Source organism: Mytilus trossulus, chromosome 10 (assembly GCF_036588685.1).
Source record: "Mytilus trossulus isolate FHL-02 chromosome 10, PNRI_Mtr1.1.1.hap1, whole genome shotgun sequence".
NCBI classification, from domain to species: Eukaryota; Metazoa; Mollusca; class Bivalvia; order Mytilida; family Mytilidae; genus Mytilus; species Mytilus trossulus.
The window spans coordinates 13,868,681-13,886,606 of NC_086382.1; the positions used below are offsets into that span (position 1 = coordinate 13,868,681).

The 17,926-nt window shown below is 31.8% G+C and overlaps 1 protein-coding gene across 1 annotated transcript in view; it reads right to left on the reverse strand.

Annotated features, from left to right (window-relative positions):
• Positions 1 to 17,926, reverse strand: part of LOC134687715 (E3 ubiquitin-protein ligase rnf213-alpha-like) — a 117,332-nt gene that overhangs the window by 33,443 nt on the left and 65,963 nt on the right. Inside the window, exons 20-26 of the mRNA XM_063548172.1 lie at positions 16,182 to 16,380; positions 13,693 to 13,751; positions 9,200 to 9,500; positions 6,986 to 7,087; positions 3,659 to 3,760; positions 2,599 to 2,794; positions 1,292 to 1,585 (exon numbers count right to left, since the gene is read on the reverse strand). Coding sequence (XP_063404242.1) covers positions 1,292 to 1,585; positions 2,599 to 2,794; positions 3,659 to 3,760; positions 6,986 to 7,087; positions 9,200 to 9,500; positions 13,693 to 13,751; positions 16,182 to 16,380 — 1,253 coding nt within the window. The remainder of the gene's footprint in view (positions 1 to 1,291; positions 1,586 to 2,598; positions 2,795 to 3,658; positions 3,761 to 6,985; positions 7,088 to 9,199; positions 9,501 to 13,692; positions 13,752 to 16,181; positions 16,381 to 17,926) is intronic.

Here is a 17,926-nt window from a genome sequence, read left to right on the forward strand (position 1 = left end):
TTCATATACTGTGAAAGTACTTTTATTCGTGGGGTACCAATTTTCGTGGTTTTCGTGGATGACTATATCCACGAATTTATGTGTCCAACGAAATAAAACAAACATTGTCCAAATGAAGACATGGAAAGGTACCCATGAAGGTTTGACTTCTGATACGATCTAGAGAATATATTGAATAACCACTAATCTGAGAATACTTTAATAGCAGTCACAGAACTACAACTGCATGCATCCCATTTGTATATGATTTGTTTATGATACTAATTTCTTTAGGTAACATGTTTATGGCCTAATTAACACCTTTGATGGTCCTTAATCTGTTGATCACTTTATCTTGGGTTAATTAGTGTTTGCACTACGATTTATCCGTGTCAATGTTTACTTTGCAATTTCCTTTAATCCAGACTATTTGTAACTTTCGTTTCTATTTTTTTTTTTAAATTTAAAATCCACGAATTTAAAAACCCACGAACATGTAAATATTGCTCAAACCACGAAAATTGATACCCACGAATTAAAGTACTTTCACAGTATATGAATTGCATATTAAGTGTACATTGTAGGATATGTAAATTTGAAAACGTGTTTTAAGGCGGCGAAAATTCCTTTGGTGTATTCTTGAAAAGGAAATGCATATTTAATTTCAGTTATATCGAAAATCTAAAACTTAGTAAGAAATTAGTGTACCTGTAATTAATATATAATATACACTTTATTTTCGTTCAAATTGTTTCATATACTTCGGTATGGTAGGATTGATTAAAGCTAAGTTTGTGGTATGGGTTTGCTTATAGGATATATGTAACTGTACTTGATCAACTATACTGTAAATCTCATACTAGTGTAGTTGTAGATGGAGTAAAATAACATTTACCATTCTGAAACTGCTTATACCACGGTACAAAAACTGGTTCAATGTATGATATATGATAAGAAGCGAAAAATATTGTAAATATCCTTATTGAGTTATTGAAAATGATTTAAACAAATGGCTTTTGGCACACAATTTCATACAAAACACCGCTCAATTTCTTCACGAATTATAAATTACCTCTGCTGTATCATTGTTGTTTGCTTCCCTATTCAATCAGTATCAATGTAGGAACCTACACGGATGTGATTTATTTCCAAATATAACATAATAAACAAAACAAACTTAAGAAGACGATGATTGGAAAATTATGATGATGGTTTATTATGAATGATTATTCATTTTTAATGTAGAATGACAAACATCAGCAACAGAAATCATGAACATTGATGACCTAAATAAGTTTGTTAAACTTTATACCTTCAACCTTTTTGCATTCATAGACAAAATGTTTTACGACAATCACGGTCTCCCTAAAGGCTGATAGCTCTTTTTCCCTTATCTGTAAAGTTGTCAAAATTGCTGCAGTTTCGTTTCTACGTAACTCTTGTACAATTGACTTGAATCGATCTTTTCCAGATAATAAAGTATCAAGATGGCCTATTGTGATGCTACCATCTACCAGTGCATTACACGCTTCGTTCAGTGTATTAACGAATATCTTCATATGACTTAAACATGTATCTTGTAGTGAACTTGAATATTCCACATTCACTGTTAAAGAAAACACATGCTTTAGTTATCAAGTATGATTAAAAGTTTTGTGTAGACAATACGCATCTGTAGTAACTGATACTAAGCCAGGTATCTTTGGTGAGTTTTTACAGACACTTCGATATAGTAAGTAGTGGATGATTCGGCAACGTAGTTATCACAAGCCTGATAGTCAGCAACGTGTTTAAAATGCAATACATTTTTTTCATTTCTTTTGCGGTATTGTCTGTTTCTATTATGATATTTTGTTTAACTTTATAGTACAGTTTTCCGACTTATGGTCTTATTAAGTTTAGATCTCAAAACTATACCATGTGCGTAGATTATCCGTTTGCATTGTCGAAAATCTTAGAAAATGATAAAGATAAAAAAAAAAAAAAACATATGCAAATATGGGTTTTAAATCATTTTTACGTTTTATAAAACTGAATCAGTTGGCTTACATGAACAGGTCCTAAAAATCAATAAATCGAGGAATCTGATTATCTATGCCTATAAAAAAATTACGTCATGATTATTCCATATATCTTTAAGATAAATGCATCTTCCAGGTCTTCTGCTTGTATTTGACCAGTAATGTTATTTGTATTATTGCGGAAATTATCTAAAAAATATCACCGCTGAACTCTCAGATTAAAACAAACGTATAAAAGGATACTTGAAAGGTGTCAAAACAAATAATCTGTATGGGAAGACATACAACAATATGGCTTGACCACGAAGACACACATATTGTAAATAAAATATAGTACAAGTATGCATAAAGAATTATTGGACACAATTCCCCTTAAAGGTAAAACACTTCGCAAAAGATTTCATTCGATCAAGACGAAAGAGAGGAAATCTAGCAAGTACGAAAGAGTTTTACATTATATGGTTTATTGTTATTCCTACAAATAAAACGTATGGTTACTGAAAACATATAACAAATCGTTCTTTAACACATTGACATTTAAAAAAAAAAAATTTCAATTGATTCGATTGAATAAACCATAGTTAAGTTTGATACTTACTGTACATTTTAGCAAATACCAAAAAAGGTGGCCATTTCAAAGCATGTTCAAGATAAGCTTTTCTGTTCTTCTTCAATTTCTCCTCATCGATGTTTCTGTCGAAGACATGTGACATAAGGGATCCATAATGCCGTAATTTTGTGCCTTCCAAGTATTGTTGATTGTTTGATAAATAATTGACACATTTATCTACTGCCTATAAATTAAGACCACAGAAAATCCATTTCAGTATTTAGTTGGATATTTTTGTAAGAAATATATTTTGCAAATAATCACTTAAGAATGAAATATAATTAATAAAAAAAATACATTAAGTGTAGGTAAACAGATTTGGTGTGTTCTGTTCATTTAAAAACATTTAAGATTTTGTTAAGCAGGAATATGATTAATCTTCCTTTTAATGTGGCACAAACTTTTAACATTTTTTTCGGACATATGTAGGTAGTATCATTTAGTTTTATTCTTTGCCAATTTTCACATTTACTTTATTTCCAAATTATTGCCAAGTATCTTATGTCGAAAACTTATCATTTACTTATGGTATGTGCATGACGACGGTTTCGATCCTTTTCATGTTGATGCTTACATCATTAGTTTGTGTTCATAGGCTAGCTAGTTTTATATATTTTTTTCTACAACATTGTTGCCATTTAAACATTGCCTTAACTTTAATACAACTTTAATATGACAATGGTTCAAAAAATGACAAAATTGTTTGCCATCATTTTCTTTAAAATAATTTTGAATACAACTAAGCTTATCACACACAGTAAGTATACACATTTGTTTGTGTTGCAATAGTTACATGCATACAACATGCATTAGTCGACAACTCCTCATAAGTCGCATTCAACAACACATAAAACTCATTTTCACATCTGAAAATTGTAGGTAAATTGTGACAATACAGCAATGCGATTGTTTATATGATTTTGAGCATTTTTTCTTATGTTCAAAACATGTGATAATTTAAGGTATATTACATGTTCATTTCAATTTGATACTAAACGACGAATCCGTCCAATATTTAACTTATCTTGATATTTCAAAATCTAAATACCTCAAGCGCACACAGACTTAAAATCTCCTGTAATCCTGGTTCAAATGTATCTACGTTAGTGCAGTAAAGGTCTATGATCTCTTTTGTTTGTTCTTCAGTTTTCTACAAAATTGTTTGGTGGATATCAATATGTTTATTTTACACAATAATAATTTCAAAATTGTTTTGTTGTTTGAGGTTTTCTTTGTCGGTTGTCTTTTTCTTGTTTTGTTTAGTTTAATGACCCTTATTCACTATACGATTTACAACTTTATATGTGAAAATATAAAATACTACAACCTTCCCGAAAAGGAAATAATGCATGAATAATAAACGAAAATATCTGAACGATTTGAAGGATCTTATCAAATAACTTATGTATCGGAGGTGTTGAGGGTAGTATTTGCTAAATTTGACACGCTGAAACGCCTCTCTGTTTTAACGGAATATGAAGTCATAAAAAATAACGATATTTGAGGTGAAGATCGTACTTAAGTTAAAAAGATCAACTTAATATATATAATTGACCAATTTGATGACAATGAGTTCCAGATCGCGTGTGACCTGTCACAAAGATGTTACCAACTATACAATAATTGCATTTTTCAAAACTAGTCAACCTATTACGTGAATGATAATTATAATGAAACATGCTATTTATACGACAAATGAACCTGACTGGCGTAACGGTAATAAAAACCATGATAAACAATTATGTAGAATAAATAATAGTGAATCCATAAACACATAAACCTTCCGATTGACAATTGTTTTTTTGTTTTTTTTAAAGTACTTAGGAACCCGGTCTGATTACGAAGATTTAATGGTTTCTGATAAACGAAGACAAGTAACTGCACTGGACCACGTGCATCTTACACAGGCTAAACATTTCTTCAGTTTTCAGTCACCACAAATTGATAACCTCAACGATAAAATCGGAATTATACATAATAATAAATTAAATCAGACATAGAAGTTCTTTAACTAATAATATTTGTGAAATTTACCTATAGAAATAAGTACAAAAGGAAGCTGTATTGTGTCCAATATACCACTACAAATACCTAGTAAACCAGTTAGAGTCTGAAATGGCCTATATCATATATATTTGTACTGAATTGTCTGTATTGGTTTGAATTGTCGCAATATTACTCGACCGAAATCTGAACCATACTATGCAATGTACTGATTTGTACATGACCTTTAACTTTGCCGTTAAAAAAGTCTGAACTCCAATATGAAACAGCACATCCTTTGAAAATTAAACAAAATCCATTCAAAGTTAAATACCTGACCTTACTGAGTGTTTTTGTATGCCACGTCCTTACTTTTGAAAACACTTAATTAAACAATCTAGATTTTAACTGAAAATTTGGAACGCAAATACTTTTTGAATATTATCATGGATTGCTATTGATGTTCTATATCATTAATTTCTAACCAAAAAAATTTATTTTTTTTTTTAGATTTTTTAGATTTAAAATTTTTTTTTTTGGAAGTCGCTTTATATTCAACTCAAACATTCCAAAAGTTTGAAATACCATTTAAAACATTGGAGTGAATGGTCGAAAGTTATTTACATAATGCATTTGTCTATACCATAATATTTTTTTTCAATTCTTCTATAAATCACTTCCTCTGATGATCTTGTTCTTTTTTTGTTTTATAGATGTTATATTCATTGTAAATGTATATTGTGTATGTAAGTACGTCTGAACCTGTGCCAAATGTACGACAGATTTTATACATCGGATCACAAGTTATGATGAAAAAAGGCTTAAAACACATTCTGTATATATAATTCGTCTAAAAAACAGCCCAACAATGTTGGATTAGTATATTTACGGAAGCTATTTTCTTATTCTTTCCTTGCCGGGATTCCAACTCATGCAACTGAGATATCGTGGCACAATATCAGCTTGCACTGTCGCCAGTAAACTTAATTTGCGATTATCAAATCCCCTATTGAAGCCGTCGGAGCTTAAAATACAATACAGTTATCTCCTAATTAGATTGTAAATAAACTAAAATACACTCGAAACAAAGCTACATATAATTGAGCCCATGCCCTGTAAATTTTTTATTTGAGACTTTTTATAATTTATAATAAAATGTTTCACATTGTTATATATTAAATATCAGAATTTCAGTCAAATCGGTGATCATGAACTTCACAGCTTGTGCCCCTATAAAACTTTATTAATAATAATAATCGACAAAGGAACGTGTCTGCGTACTTGTTCATCCCAAATGAATAGAAACCTGCGATCTAAACTGGTATAATTAAAGAATTGTAGAGTAGATAAAGGTAAAGAAATAGCAACAGAGACTGTAGTAGTATATAATATAACCCAAGTGAAAAGAACTACACGAATTAGAACTACACTTTTTAATGTATCCCGTTTGGTACCAAAGTTTGTAATTTGTCATTAAAAATCTTTCCCAAGTGGGTCTATCCACCCTAGACCAAGCAGTGTTGTGGTATATTATTGAAATGGTCGATTGATATCTGCCTTAGAGTGACCAGAAGATCTCAAATGCTGACTACGAGGAAGGTCTGACTTGCATCCATAATCGTTACGATGGCCGTTTATTCTTTTGTAATATGGCTGTTCTGAATTCATATGGTATATTCCGTACCAGTGGAGTGACATTTAATTCTGGGCATGAAGTATTTGTTTGCAAGTTATTTTGTTTCAGCATCCCAACCTTTTTGGATTCGGGCGTCACTGATGAGTCTCTTATAGACAAAACGTGCGTCTGGTGTAAATAAACAAATTAATCCTGGTATTTGTGATGAGTTTATTTGCAAGAGCCCACAGAGGCAAAGTCTGCTCAAGAGGATAAATTATCTCTCACTTGCAATTCTTTCAGGCTTTTTTGGCCTACAGAAAGCCAGTAAAGGTAGATCGGGAAAGATCTTGAATAGTTATTTTATAATAACTTTTGATTTCTTTCCAATTTTCGCGGATCAGGTGTGAGAACTTGTAAAATTTGGGGTGCTAAGTCAGCACAAACGGCACTTTCTTATTGACCTTTCGGTTGTTTTATTGTAAAAGTTCATATCGGCTAATGTTGTAAGCCAAAAGTAACCTTATCAATGTCTTTTCTATTGCAGCTCGAAATATTTAGTTGACCGCAAAATTCTTGAAATCGTGTTTTTACAGTATCATTGCTAGAGAAAATCAATTTTATTCGTTTTGCCTGGCTGTAGGGAATGCTCTTAGTGCATGTTTAGGAAGACAACTCAAAGGAGAAATATATTGATATTTGTCTATGGGCTTCATTGTCATTCTAAACATTATTTGTACATGTATAGAGTTCCACAACGTGTTTGCTAAAACTTACCCATTCCTTAAGACACTCCTTCAAACTAGTTTGCAAACATTTCATACAATCAGTCCGAATGTCGCCCTCGGGGATTCTCATTTTGAAGGCATTATTCCATAGCTGCAACGAAATTGATAGGGCATTATTTCACAAATCCAGTAAACAAATAACGTATGAATTATCTTGATTATCCGCTTAAAATTTCTTGCAAATTGTTATTTTAGTTCAATGTCGACAATAACAAGCTGAAGGAAAAGAAGTAAAACATTATATAAAGTTAGTTTATTCTATTGGAAAAGTTGTCGAAAGGGAACACGCAAAAGAGACTTGAAATGTTGCAAATGTTCTTTCACAAGAAAGGTGTGAACCAATCTACAAAAACAAACGTATAACTATTGACTCATGAGTCGATCAAACAAGAACAGCACTGGTGATTTTCGTGACCTGTACCTTTTCCGCGTTGAAAATAAATTAAAATCTAAGGCACAGTTATATAAATAAGACACGAAATCCCTACACGAAGATGATAAAACCTAAAGCCAATGTTAATTGCTTTTATTGATGTAAACATTCTTCTGTTGTTGATTTTTTTCTACTATAATCGTTAATGTCTGGCGTTAAAGGGTGTCTAGGTCAGCTGCATATAAAAATATTAAAAGCTTACATGAATTTATATGAATTAGCTATCTGCAATCAATTCCATCTTCATGCCTAATATATCATGTAATGTGTTACAAATCTATATGCTAATGACGAGGAAAGGTCATTGCTGAGTTTTAAGTTCAGTCTAAGTGTCCGAATGGTCTCGAGCGCATGACACAGAGCAGTCGGTATCGTCTCGATATCTCAATAGCGTGAGTTCGAATTCCGGCATTTCAAATAAAACATTGTTTTTGCTGATATTTATAGTAATCTTCATAAAATAAGTGTTTTCATTCATGTATAACGGATCTGACGTAGAGTTAAGACGTATTTATATAAAACATTATAAGTGTACTGGCTACCAGGGCTGCACAAAACACCCTACACCAATTTTTGTTTGATCGGCCGTGATTTTCTACCTCGACCAACACATTGCTGACATAAACCTATGATACAAGTATACGTTTTATAAAAATCTAGCAAGAATTGAACGTACAGACGGATGGAAGGACGGCTGAACAGACAGACAGACGGACAGTTGGACGGCCGGAAGGACAGACGTACAGAAAGACGAACAGACAGGCAGACGGACGAACAGACAAATGCACGAACGAAACGGTTTTTCTATGTACACGCAATGCATTGCGAGGGGGACAAAATCGGAGTGACTGTATGTAATAGAAACATATCATAAATTTCATTTACTTTTCGATCACATAGACCAAAACTGCATTCAAAGCGTTGCGAACAAAAGAACTGCACAAAAAAAATAGTTGAAGATTTTTTCTTATTTAGACCACTTGCTTATTCATAAAAAGTGAAGGACTTTTTTCACTTTAGACATATGAATAAAAAAAGAGGTTTGAAATTCGAAGTTCCAGGAACAGCTTATCCTACATTGATTCCAAAATTCATGTGTTGTTATACGTTTTTAATGTAACATGCAGGTAATTCGAAATTTTCGTTCACTCAAAATAATATCTGTTGCAAAAATGACAGAGATTAAACAAGAATGTGTCCCCAGTACACGGATGCCCAATCCGCACTATCATTTTTTTTTATGTTCAGTGGACCGTGAAAATGGGGGAAAGTCTCTAATTTGGCATTAAAATTAGAAAGATCATATCATAGGGAACATGTGTACTAAGTTTCAAGATGATTGGACTTCAACTTAATCAAAAACTACCTCGACCAAGAACATTAAACTGAGGCGGGACGAACAGACGGACGAACGAACGAACGGACGCCCAGACCAGAAAACATAATGCCCATAAATGGGGCATAAAAAAGTATGTATGTTTCTCAGAAAAGGGATGACATGTTTTTTTTCCTGATATGAAAATGTCTTATCCGATTTGATATGAAAGGTTACTTCACGCTGATTTAATTTAAAAATTGCTTATAGATACTTTAAAAGACACTATTTTCAATTTTCAATTTACAAGAGTTTTTTTCATCAAAATCTCTTTGACTTTATCATGTACCTGTATGCACTAGGAGAAAAGGCCAACATCGATGACGTCAATCTATTTTTAATAGTGTTTTTTGTTGCTGTAAAACATTAAAAAAAGGTCAAGGAAAAAGTTATACCTGAATATATTTTTCTGTTCCCCAGTTATCCCTTCTTGCTTCTTTTAATTCATTACACATTGCGTTTGACACCATTTTCAAAGCTTGTGATGGAACAAATCCTAAGTCTTGCTCTCTGGTGTTCGTTGACGACAACAGCTTATAAAACCAATCGGCAATTACTAGAAAACATTCAGATGTGACAATCCAAAACTTTGTTCTAAGTTTTAAGTCTGTTGACGTGGGTTGAAAACCAAAAACTCTTTTCGCAACATCTGTTCCTATTTTGTAAGATCGTACTGCATCATTTAAAGACAAATGCCTAAATGAAGAAGAAAAAAACGAACTATTATCCCTTTTGGTTACGTTTATAACATTATCACATTCATGCATTTTTTTCATAATCAAAGAAAGTGTAAATAGATAAAGTAGTGCACTAAATAATAAAAGGATATCGTGCTTACAGTGAATTGAACTCAAATACCATAGGAAATATAAATTACCATCATACCGGACACAGATAAGCTGTAGAAGTACATATTAGAAAATTTAAAAACTTGAAAGGTAAATGAAATTTTTATTAAGTTAAAGTGTTTGATACTAGTAAGTTTACAACAAAGAAGTATAACCGACTTTAAAAACACAACACGTATTTTGTTGATTGTTTTCATAAAATCATGATTGATCCTCCAATGTATGCTTACCATACTTCTTTCTGTTTAGAAAAAAATCTTTATTTAACTCACCTAAAGTTATTGAAAATACCGGATAATTGTAATCGCACGAATTTTTTAAAGCGAAATTTAAAACCATTGGCCAGTAATAATTGTTTTAGATTTTTTTCCTACGTGAAACAATTCTTATGATCCATAACCACAATAAAATCGTACAAAACGTTCTCCATATTGATACATGTATATCCGATACTGAGCAACTAAAGGCTGAATAAGCCAATAAGAAAATTCCTGGCATGAAAACGTTAACGTGCTGTACCCAGATAATTTGACGTTGGAAACTGTTCTTACTATCATTCTAACAACGATACAGGCAGATGTAATTTGTTGATGAGAATCATTTACCAGATCAATATGAAGTGACAACGTCACGTCAACATAATTTGATTACCCAAAGGCCTTTGTGAGACATGTTGACGGTCGTTGTTAATCAAATCGCCGAATACCATGGTAGATATATTCATGCCATAAATTTTTTCAATAGTTCAAATATATTTCATGCATATACAGAAAAAAATGTAGATCCGCGATGGTATTTTGGTAGGAGGCATGATATAATATCGGATATTTCATTTAGCAGTCCGAGAAATTATTTTGTGGCAGTGTAAATCAAGCCAACCTTTAGTATTAATTTAATTTGTCAATAACCTAACACCGTCATTCTATTCCTGATAGAATTGGCAGTTTTAAACAAAGCAAAGAATAAGCAACAAGAAACAGACCAAAACCCGAAAGTTAGCAATGTTAAATAGGTCAAATGTCCTTAAGTAATTGTAACGTGAAGGAGCTGGGTCTTTTCTATTGGTAAATCTACATAAAACTATTCAAAATTGAGAATGGAAATGGTAAATGTGCCAAGGGACAACAACCCAACCAAAGAGCAGAAAACACCCCAAGACCACTTGATCGTCAACATAGTTAAAACAATCCTGCACTCAGAAGCGGACTTTAGCTAACCCCTAAAAGAATGTTTTACTAGTTCAGTGAAAATGAACGTTACACTAAACTCATCAACATATAAATGAACAAAAATAAAAAATATTACAAGACTTACAAAAGACAGACAGGCCTTGACTTGGGATAGGCAAAAATTTGCAACGGGTTTTAAATCTTTTGTGAGATCTCAACCCTCCACCTATACCTCTATCCAAAGTAGATAAAACAAACATTAAGCAATATACGCGGTAAAACTTAGTTTAAAGAAATCCAAGTCTGATGTAAGTATAGGTTAAAGAAGAAACTAAGCAAAATGACGAAAATACAAAATTTCACAAAGAATTACTAGCAGTTGCTGCCATACAAGCTCCATATCTCATTTAAGGTTGCTCATATGTCTTCCTCCATCTTGGATTTGACAGTAGCAGATATAATTTGGTCTAGATCTTTAAATGCAATGTGCAAATTGTGGAAGTTATATGTTATTCATAAGTTAATAGTTACAAAAGGTTCAAGGCTTATAATTTGATACGCCAGACGCGCGTTTCGTCTACATCATCAGTGACGCTCAGTACAAAATAATTAAAAAGTAAAAAAACAAACTTCAAAGGATGACATTGAAAATTTTGTGTTTTATAATATTCACGGCTGTTTTTTTCTGAAAAAAAAACCACAATATTTCTGTTTAATAACTTTTTTCTAACTTCGCAAACTAAGGGAAGCTAAGTCAGATAGAAGGGGAATGAAACAGATAAAGAGATTTTACAATAGAAAGTTTTGTGAATTTACCTTTTTTGTAGCAAGAAAACAAGTCCGTGACCCTATTTTGTCTTTATCTTATCTAAAAGCATGTCATTAGAGCTGTCTTCTCATATTTTATCTTAAAATTCTATAGTGTAGTTTTCTTTCTATCACAAAAATGGATTGTACAGGCATAATTTATACAAATCGGACACTTTAAACAATCTGTAGCGTTAAATAAAGGTCCGGTGACCCATTCTGTTTTTTTATATTTTTCAAAATAGCATGAGAAAACGTCATTTTGACCAAAAAAAATAAAAAGATCCCCCAGCTACCTTTAATTGATTGAAAGTTCAAAAATCAAGCACAATGCCTTCCGTTAGGAGATTAGTATAATACCATCATGAAATATATGAGCAGAACATAACCCGTAATGTGCCAACAACCGGTTTTATAATAAATAAGTAAATAGCATTTGTATTATACGAGTTCAAGTGAAAGATTTGTCTTCACAGGACTCATCAGTGACGCTCAGATTAAAATAGTTAAAATGAATAATTCAGTGTTTTTGGCAAACAGCAAAATACTATATAAATGATATGCATGTCATCCCCGAAGTGTTGACTACTTTGCTGGTGATGCCCTCGGGGACAAAACGTCCACCAGCAGTGGCATCTAACCAGTGGTGTAAATGTACTAAAGGTATTATGCTTATAATTTGATACGCCAGACTCGCGCTTGGTCATCAAAACCAATAACAATGATTCTAATGAGTTAATGTTAATCTAACCATTCGGTCCCAGTATTACAATCTTCAATCCTTTATGAGTGGATTTAACATACATAAATAAATTAAAAAAATTAGAAAGCAATGCATGAGGTTGTTTTATTTGATATATGGTTTTTTGTGCTCCTTTGTTAAATACTTATATGTTTTTATTGTGATTAAGATTATAGCACAATGTTGACTGCCGTACCCCTATTTTTGACATTTTTACCATTTATGTCTGATTGTTTTGGTCACGCATGGTTGTCAATATAATCAAGTTTGATGCAACTGTCATTCACGTGAGAGGTTTAGCTTGCTATTAAAACAGGTTGATTCCACCATTTTCTACATAAGAAAATGTCTGTACCAAGTAAGGAATACTATGACAGTTGTTATCCATTAGTTTGATGTGTTTGAGCTTTCGATTTTGCTATTTGATAAGGGACTTTCCTTTTTGAATTTTCCTCCTTGGAATAACTTGATAAATTGCATGCTTATATTGAATGATGATTTCAAATCTGTTCAAACCTTTGATTGTTCTACCCTATATACCACTTTGTATCATAATCTAATTAAGAAAACATTCACACATCTGATTAAATAAGCATTTCAGAAGTCAGAAGGCGAATATATACGTTAAAACTCTTTTAGATCATTTTTAGCAACAACAAACAAAAGAACTATGTCAATTGGACCTGCTTTGATACTATAACTGCCCTTGAATTTTTACTAGATTTGTTTTTCGCAATGGAGATTATCGGAATTTCCAAGGAGACTTACTGTGCACCACTAATTGCGGACCTGTTTCTGTTGTTTTATGAGTTACAATTTATGACTAAAATAAGATCTACCAAAACAACATTTGATTCAAAAATAACACTTTTAGATATTTAGATGATATATTAGTTTTCAATAATGACGACTTCAGTATGTACACTAAAGAGATGTATCCTGCCGAACTGACTTTAAATAAAGCTAATACTAACAATGGACATTGCTCTTTTCTCGATCTTGATATCCAGATCTTTAACGGGAAGCAGAAATAAAAATAAAGCTTATTACCAAAAGTTATTATAAAAGAGATGATTTTTCATTTCCTATTTTTAATTATCTGTTTCTAGGTGGATACGTTCACTTTTCATCATCTTATGATGTTTATATTTCTCAACTTGCTCGATTCGCAAGGGTTTTTTATACTACAAACAAGTAAAAACATTTACTAAATGTTATCATCGGTACAGTGACAGCATTCGTAAATATAAATCAACATCAAGACAAATCTATATTTTCCATTTAAGTCCATTGTAAATAAATAATAAAAAAAATGTACTCACCTGTTGGAGAATGCCTTGCATGCAGATTCCGAAACCAGGGAAATTATTTTCTTGAAATTCTGTGTGAAAAAAAGTGTAGATAAAGTGCTTGCTGATGTTTACACGGTAAAATTTTCATTTAAACCGATGATATAACATGGAAGTAAATATACAAATTATCAACTAGTTCAATTGTACTGATTAAATGGTCGTTCATTTGCCTTTATAAATTTGAGCATGCAATCGAATTGCTTAATTATTTCGTCATTTAATTTTTTTTCTATATCGGTTTAAACAATTAATATATCAGGCACATATATGTACAATAAAAACAACTATCTGTGATGTACATGAGTTCCACATTCTACACCAGACAAGCCGAGGGCTTCTTGGAGAGCCTGTTATTCAGCAGATGTCGTTTACTACTGTGTGACCTATTTGTTTTTGGTTCATAATTTTTTACAATCAATTATTAGGCACTAAGTTTTTTCGTTTGAAATGTTTTACGTTTGTCATTTCGGGGCTTTTGATAGCTGACTATGCCGTATGGGATTTGTTCATTGTTGACGGTGATATATAAATTTCTGTCTTATTTGGTCTCTTGTAGAGAATTGTCTTATTGGCACATCATATCACATTTTCTTTTTTTTACATATCAAAATCCGAGATGAAGTGCCATCATTTGTAATAATCTCTCATCTTCTTATAAATAAAGGCAACAGTAGTATACCGCTAGTTGAAATTCATAAATCGATTGAGAAAAAAATAACTCCGGGCTACACACTAAAACTGAGGAAAACACATCAAATATAAGAGGAGAACTACGACACAACAGAAACACAACATTTAAATGTAACACAAACAGAAACGAACTATAAAATAACAATGGCCTTTTTCCTGACTTGGTACAGAACATTTTAAGAAAAGAAATGGTGGGTTGAACCTTGTTTTGTGGTATGCCAAACCTCCCGCTTTTATGGCAATGTTAATTATAACATTAAAATGACAACATTACATGAAAGGACTACAATACAAATAAATGGGAGAACATATAGGACAGAGAAACACACGAATAACAGCTAAAAAAGTGTACCAGTTTAAAAATTTAATACGCCAGACGCGCGTTTCGTCCACACAAGACTAATCAGTGACACTCAGATGAAAAAAGTTCGAAAGTCAAAACAAGTACAAAGTTGAAGAGCATTGAGCACCCAAAAGTTCCAAAAAGTTGTTCCCAATACGACTTGGGTTTTCTGCCTGGGATATATGTCAAGCTAGCAACGTATGAAATAGATAGCTTTTGATTATGTTGAGGAATCGTGGCATTTTTCAATTTATTCTCAAAATCTTTCTTCTACACAGTAAAGGCGTGTATTTTCTTAACACCGTAGTTTAGAGATCAATTTGTGTCAAATTACTTTGTTAACGTCAGTCTATAACTATTTAGAAAAGGCAAACAGAAAAATTGACGCACGTTAAAATCCTGGGATTTGTATCAATTTAAATGAGATGGAACAGATCCAGTCTTCAATCTCTTTAAAATCACATGTTATGAGCAATGCAATGTTGATTATTTATTTCATCTACAAATGATATTTTAAAATATGTTTGGTTAAATGATTTTGAATATCAACTCTAGTCAACTCTTCACTATGAAGAAATGAATCAAGTCTGTGATAATGTTTTTTTTCTTTTCTCGACATTCAACACCCCTTAACACAGACAAGGCATATCTGTATTTATGCAAAGGTAGACACTAAAAGCAGTGCAAACCTGCAGCAATGTTAGATATATTTTGCTACGAAAAAGGTAAAAACCTATTTAGTACAGCAAATCATCTTTTTAAAATAAGAAAAAAAATAAGATGTTCAGAGTCTTCTGTTTCACTTATCTGTTTGCTTTTCCTCTGATTTTTGACTACCAAAACCAAAACAAACTGATATTCGAAGAAAGAAGTCGAGCTATCAAAATTTGTTTTATTATTTTTTATCGTTATCAAAAATTTAGAAATCATTTTAGGTCCCTTCTAATCATTTATGTCTTCACGTGTTTTTGTTCTTCCTTATTAACATGATCAATGACCTTCAAATTTGATATTTCTGATTCAACTTAAATCTTGATACATATAATCAATAGAATGTTATTTTTTTTTTTTGCAAAGATAAAAGGAATTGTTCATTTCACTTTACATTCATTACATCTTTACGTTTTAGATACGATACAAGTAAATCTTAAAATCGAAATGTGGAATACAATATGTTATCATGTTCCACATTAATTAAACAAACCGTCTTGGCAATATCTTCATACTTTTTTTCTAGATGCATAATTGTGTATTCTTTATATAACTTTCCTTAACATTTTTCTCTGTACTATTTGACTACCTTTTAATAATTAATCTGTATTAACTTGACTTTGATGTTTTTAAAGCTGCAATCTTAAACCGACATGAAAATTATTCAAATGTGTATACTATATGTACTTTAAAGTAAAATGGTAACTATCAATACCTGCATGTGAGTAACGGTTAGATTATGTTTGACCTCTGAGGGTATGAAAAAGTCAACTGCCGCAAGCATAACATCAACAGGAATGCAGAAGTTTTCTTTCAAATTTAACAAATCTGTAAACGACATGCTAGCAACAAGTGTCCTTGGCAGAAGATAGTCCAACTCAAAATATGGAATCAACCCTAACACCTCTTTATCACTAGATCAGAAATTAATTCATAGTTAGAAAAATCTTACATGTAATATACATATAATATCATATTATTATAGTTATCAAAAGTACCAGGATTATAATTTTTTTATACGCCAGACGCGCGTTTCGTCTACATAAGACTCATATATATACCATTCGTCATGCATAGTTTGTGAGTATTGTAATTCATATACACTTCTAGAGTCTGTAAAGAGATATTATAACAGCGCCCGCATAGGATAGGATATTCCAGGGCTTATATTTCATAATCCTTTATTTCTTGACAGAAGATCGTGTTCCCAGAATGAACATTCAAAGCAAAAGTCTCACGTGGTTACATTTGAAAATTCCTTTTTTTTAATTATTGCGTACGTTCGGAAATGACAAAGGTTGACAAAGGATATGTACCAATTACCTTAACCACAATCCCATTCCCTTTCCCCGAATATGACTTAACGAATTAGACTTATAACCCACCAGGGTTATCATATCAATAGCTTACAAAAACTTAAATCTAATGTCTGATTTTAATGACCACGGCAAAATTGTAAGCGCAGTTTTTCTGCAATTTTCCTTTTTTCTAAATCCTATATGTAATAAAATGTATACATGTTATCAGAATGCAATCAGCTGTATAAATTATTGACCCTCAAGCAAGACGAATATGCTTATTCAACTTAAATATGAATTTTCGCCTATACGATCATCACATTATTCATTCTTATCTTATATTAGTATTAATTAGTTCATTAGAGCGAAAAAGTGAAATAACCGTTTTCTCTAATGTTTTCAAAGTGTAACGAAAGAATAAAATAAGACAGTTCGATATATTTGTTGTTTGTAAAATATTTTTTTTTGTAATGTGTCTACTGGTAAGAAAAACAAAAGCAAACAAGACGAAATTTACCAGAAGATCATGTAATATCTATAATGATCACAAGTAGCACATTAAATTCCGAACAATTTTTTCAAAATATATTGCTGTGTGTTAGTGACAAATACAGAATTGAAAACAATACAACAATTCGTAATGTCTAAGAATATGTTCTAAAATTACTGGCATGTGTAATGTCATTGAATCCCATTTTGGTCATACAGGTAAAAAGTAAAATCACAAAAATACCGAACTCAGAGGAAAATCCAATCGGAAAGTCCATAATCACATGGCAAAATCAATGACAAAACACATAAAAAACGAATGGACAAGAACTGTCATATTCCTGACTTGGTACAGGCATTTTCAAATGTAGAAAATGGTGAATTAAACCTGGTTTTATAGCGCTAGACCTCATCATTGATACCATGCCAGACGCGCGTTTTTTCTAAAAAGATTTATCAGTGACGGTCATTTTTACATGTTACATTGATCTTTTTTTTCTTTGATGTTTTTTAACCTCTACTGTTAAGTGATTTTTTGTAATATCATTTTTGCCCGGATCGTTATTTATACATTTCGTCATTGATTTAATGTGTTATGGTAATTTTTTGTAAACTTTCATTTTGCTTAATATGTACTTTTTTTATTGAGTGTCTGTATGCAATTTTTCTTTTC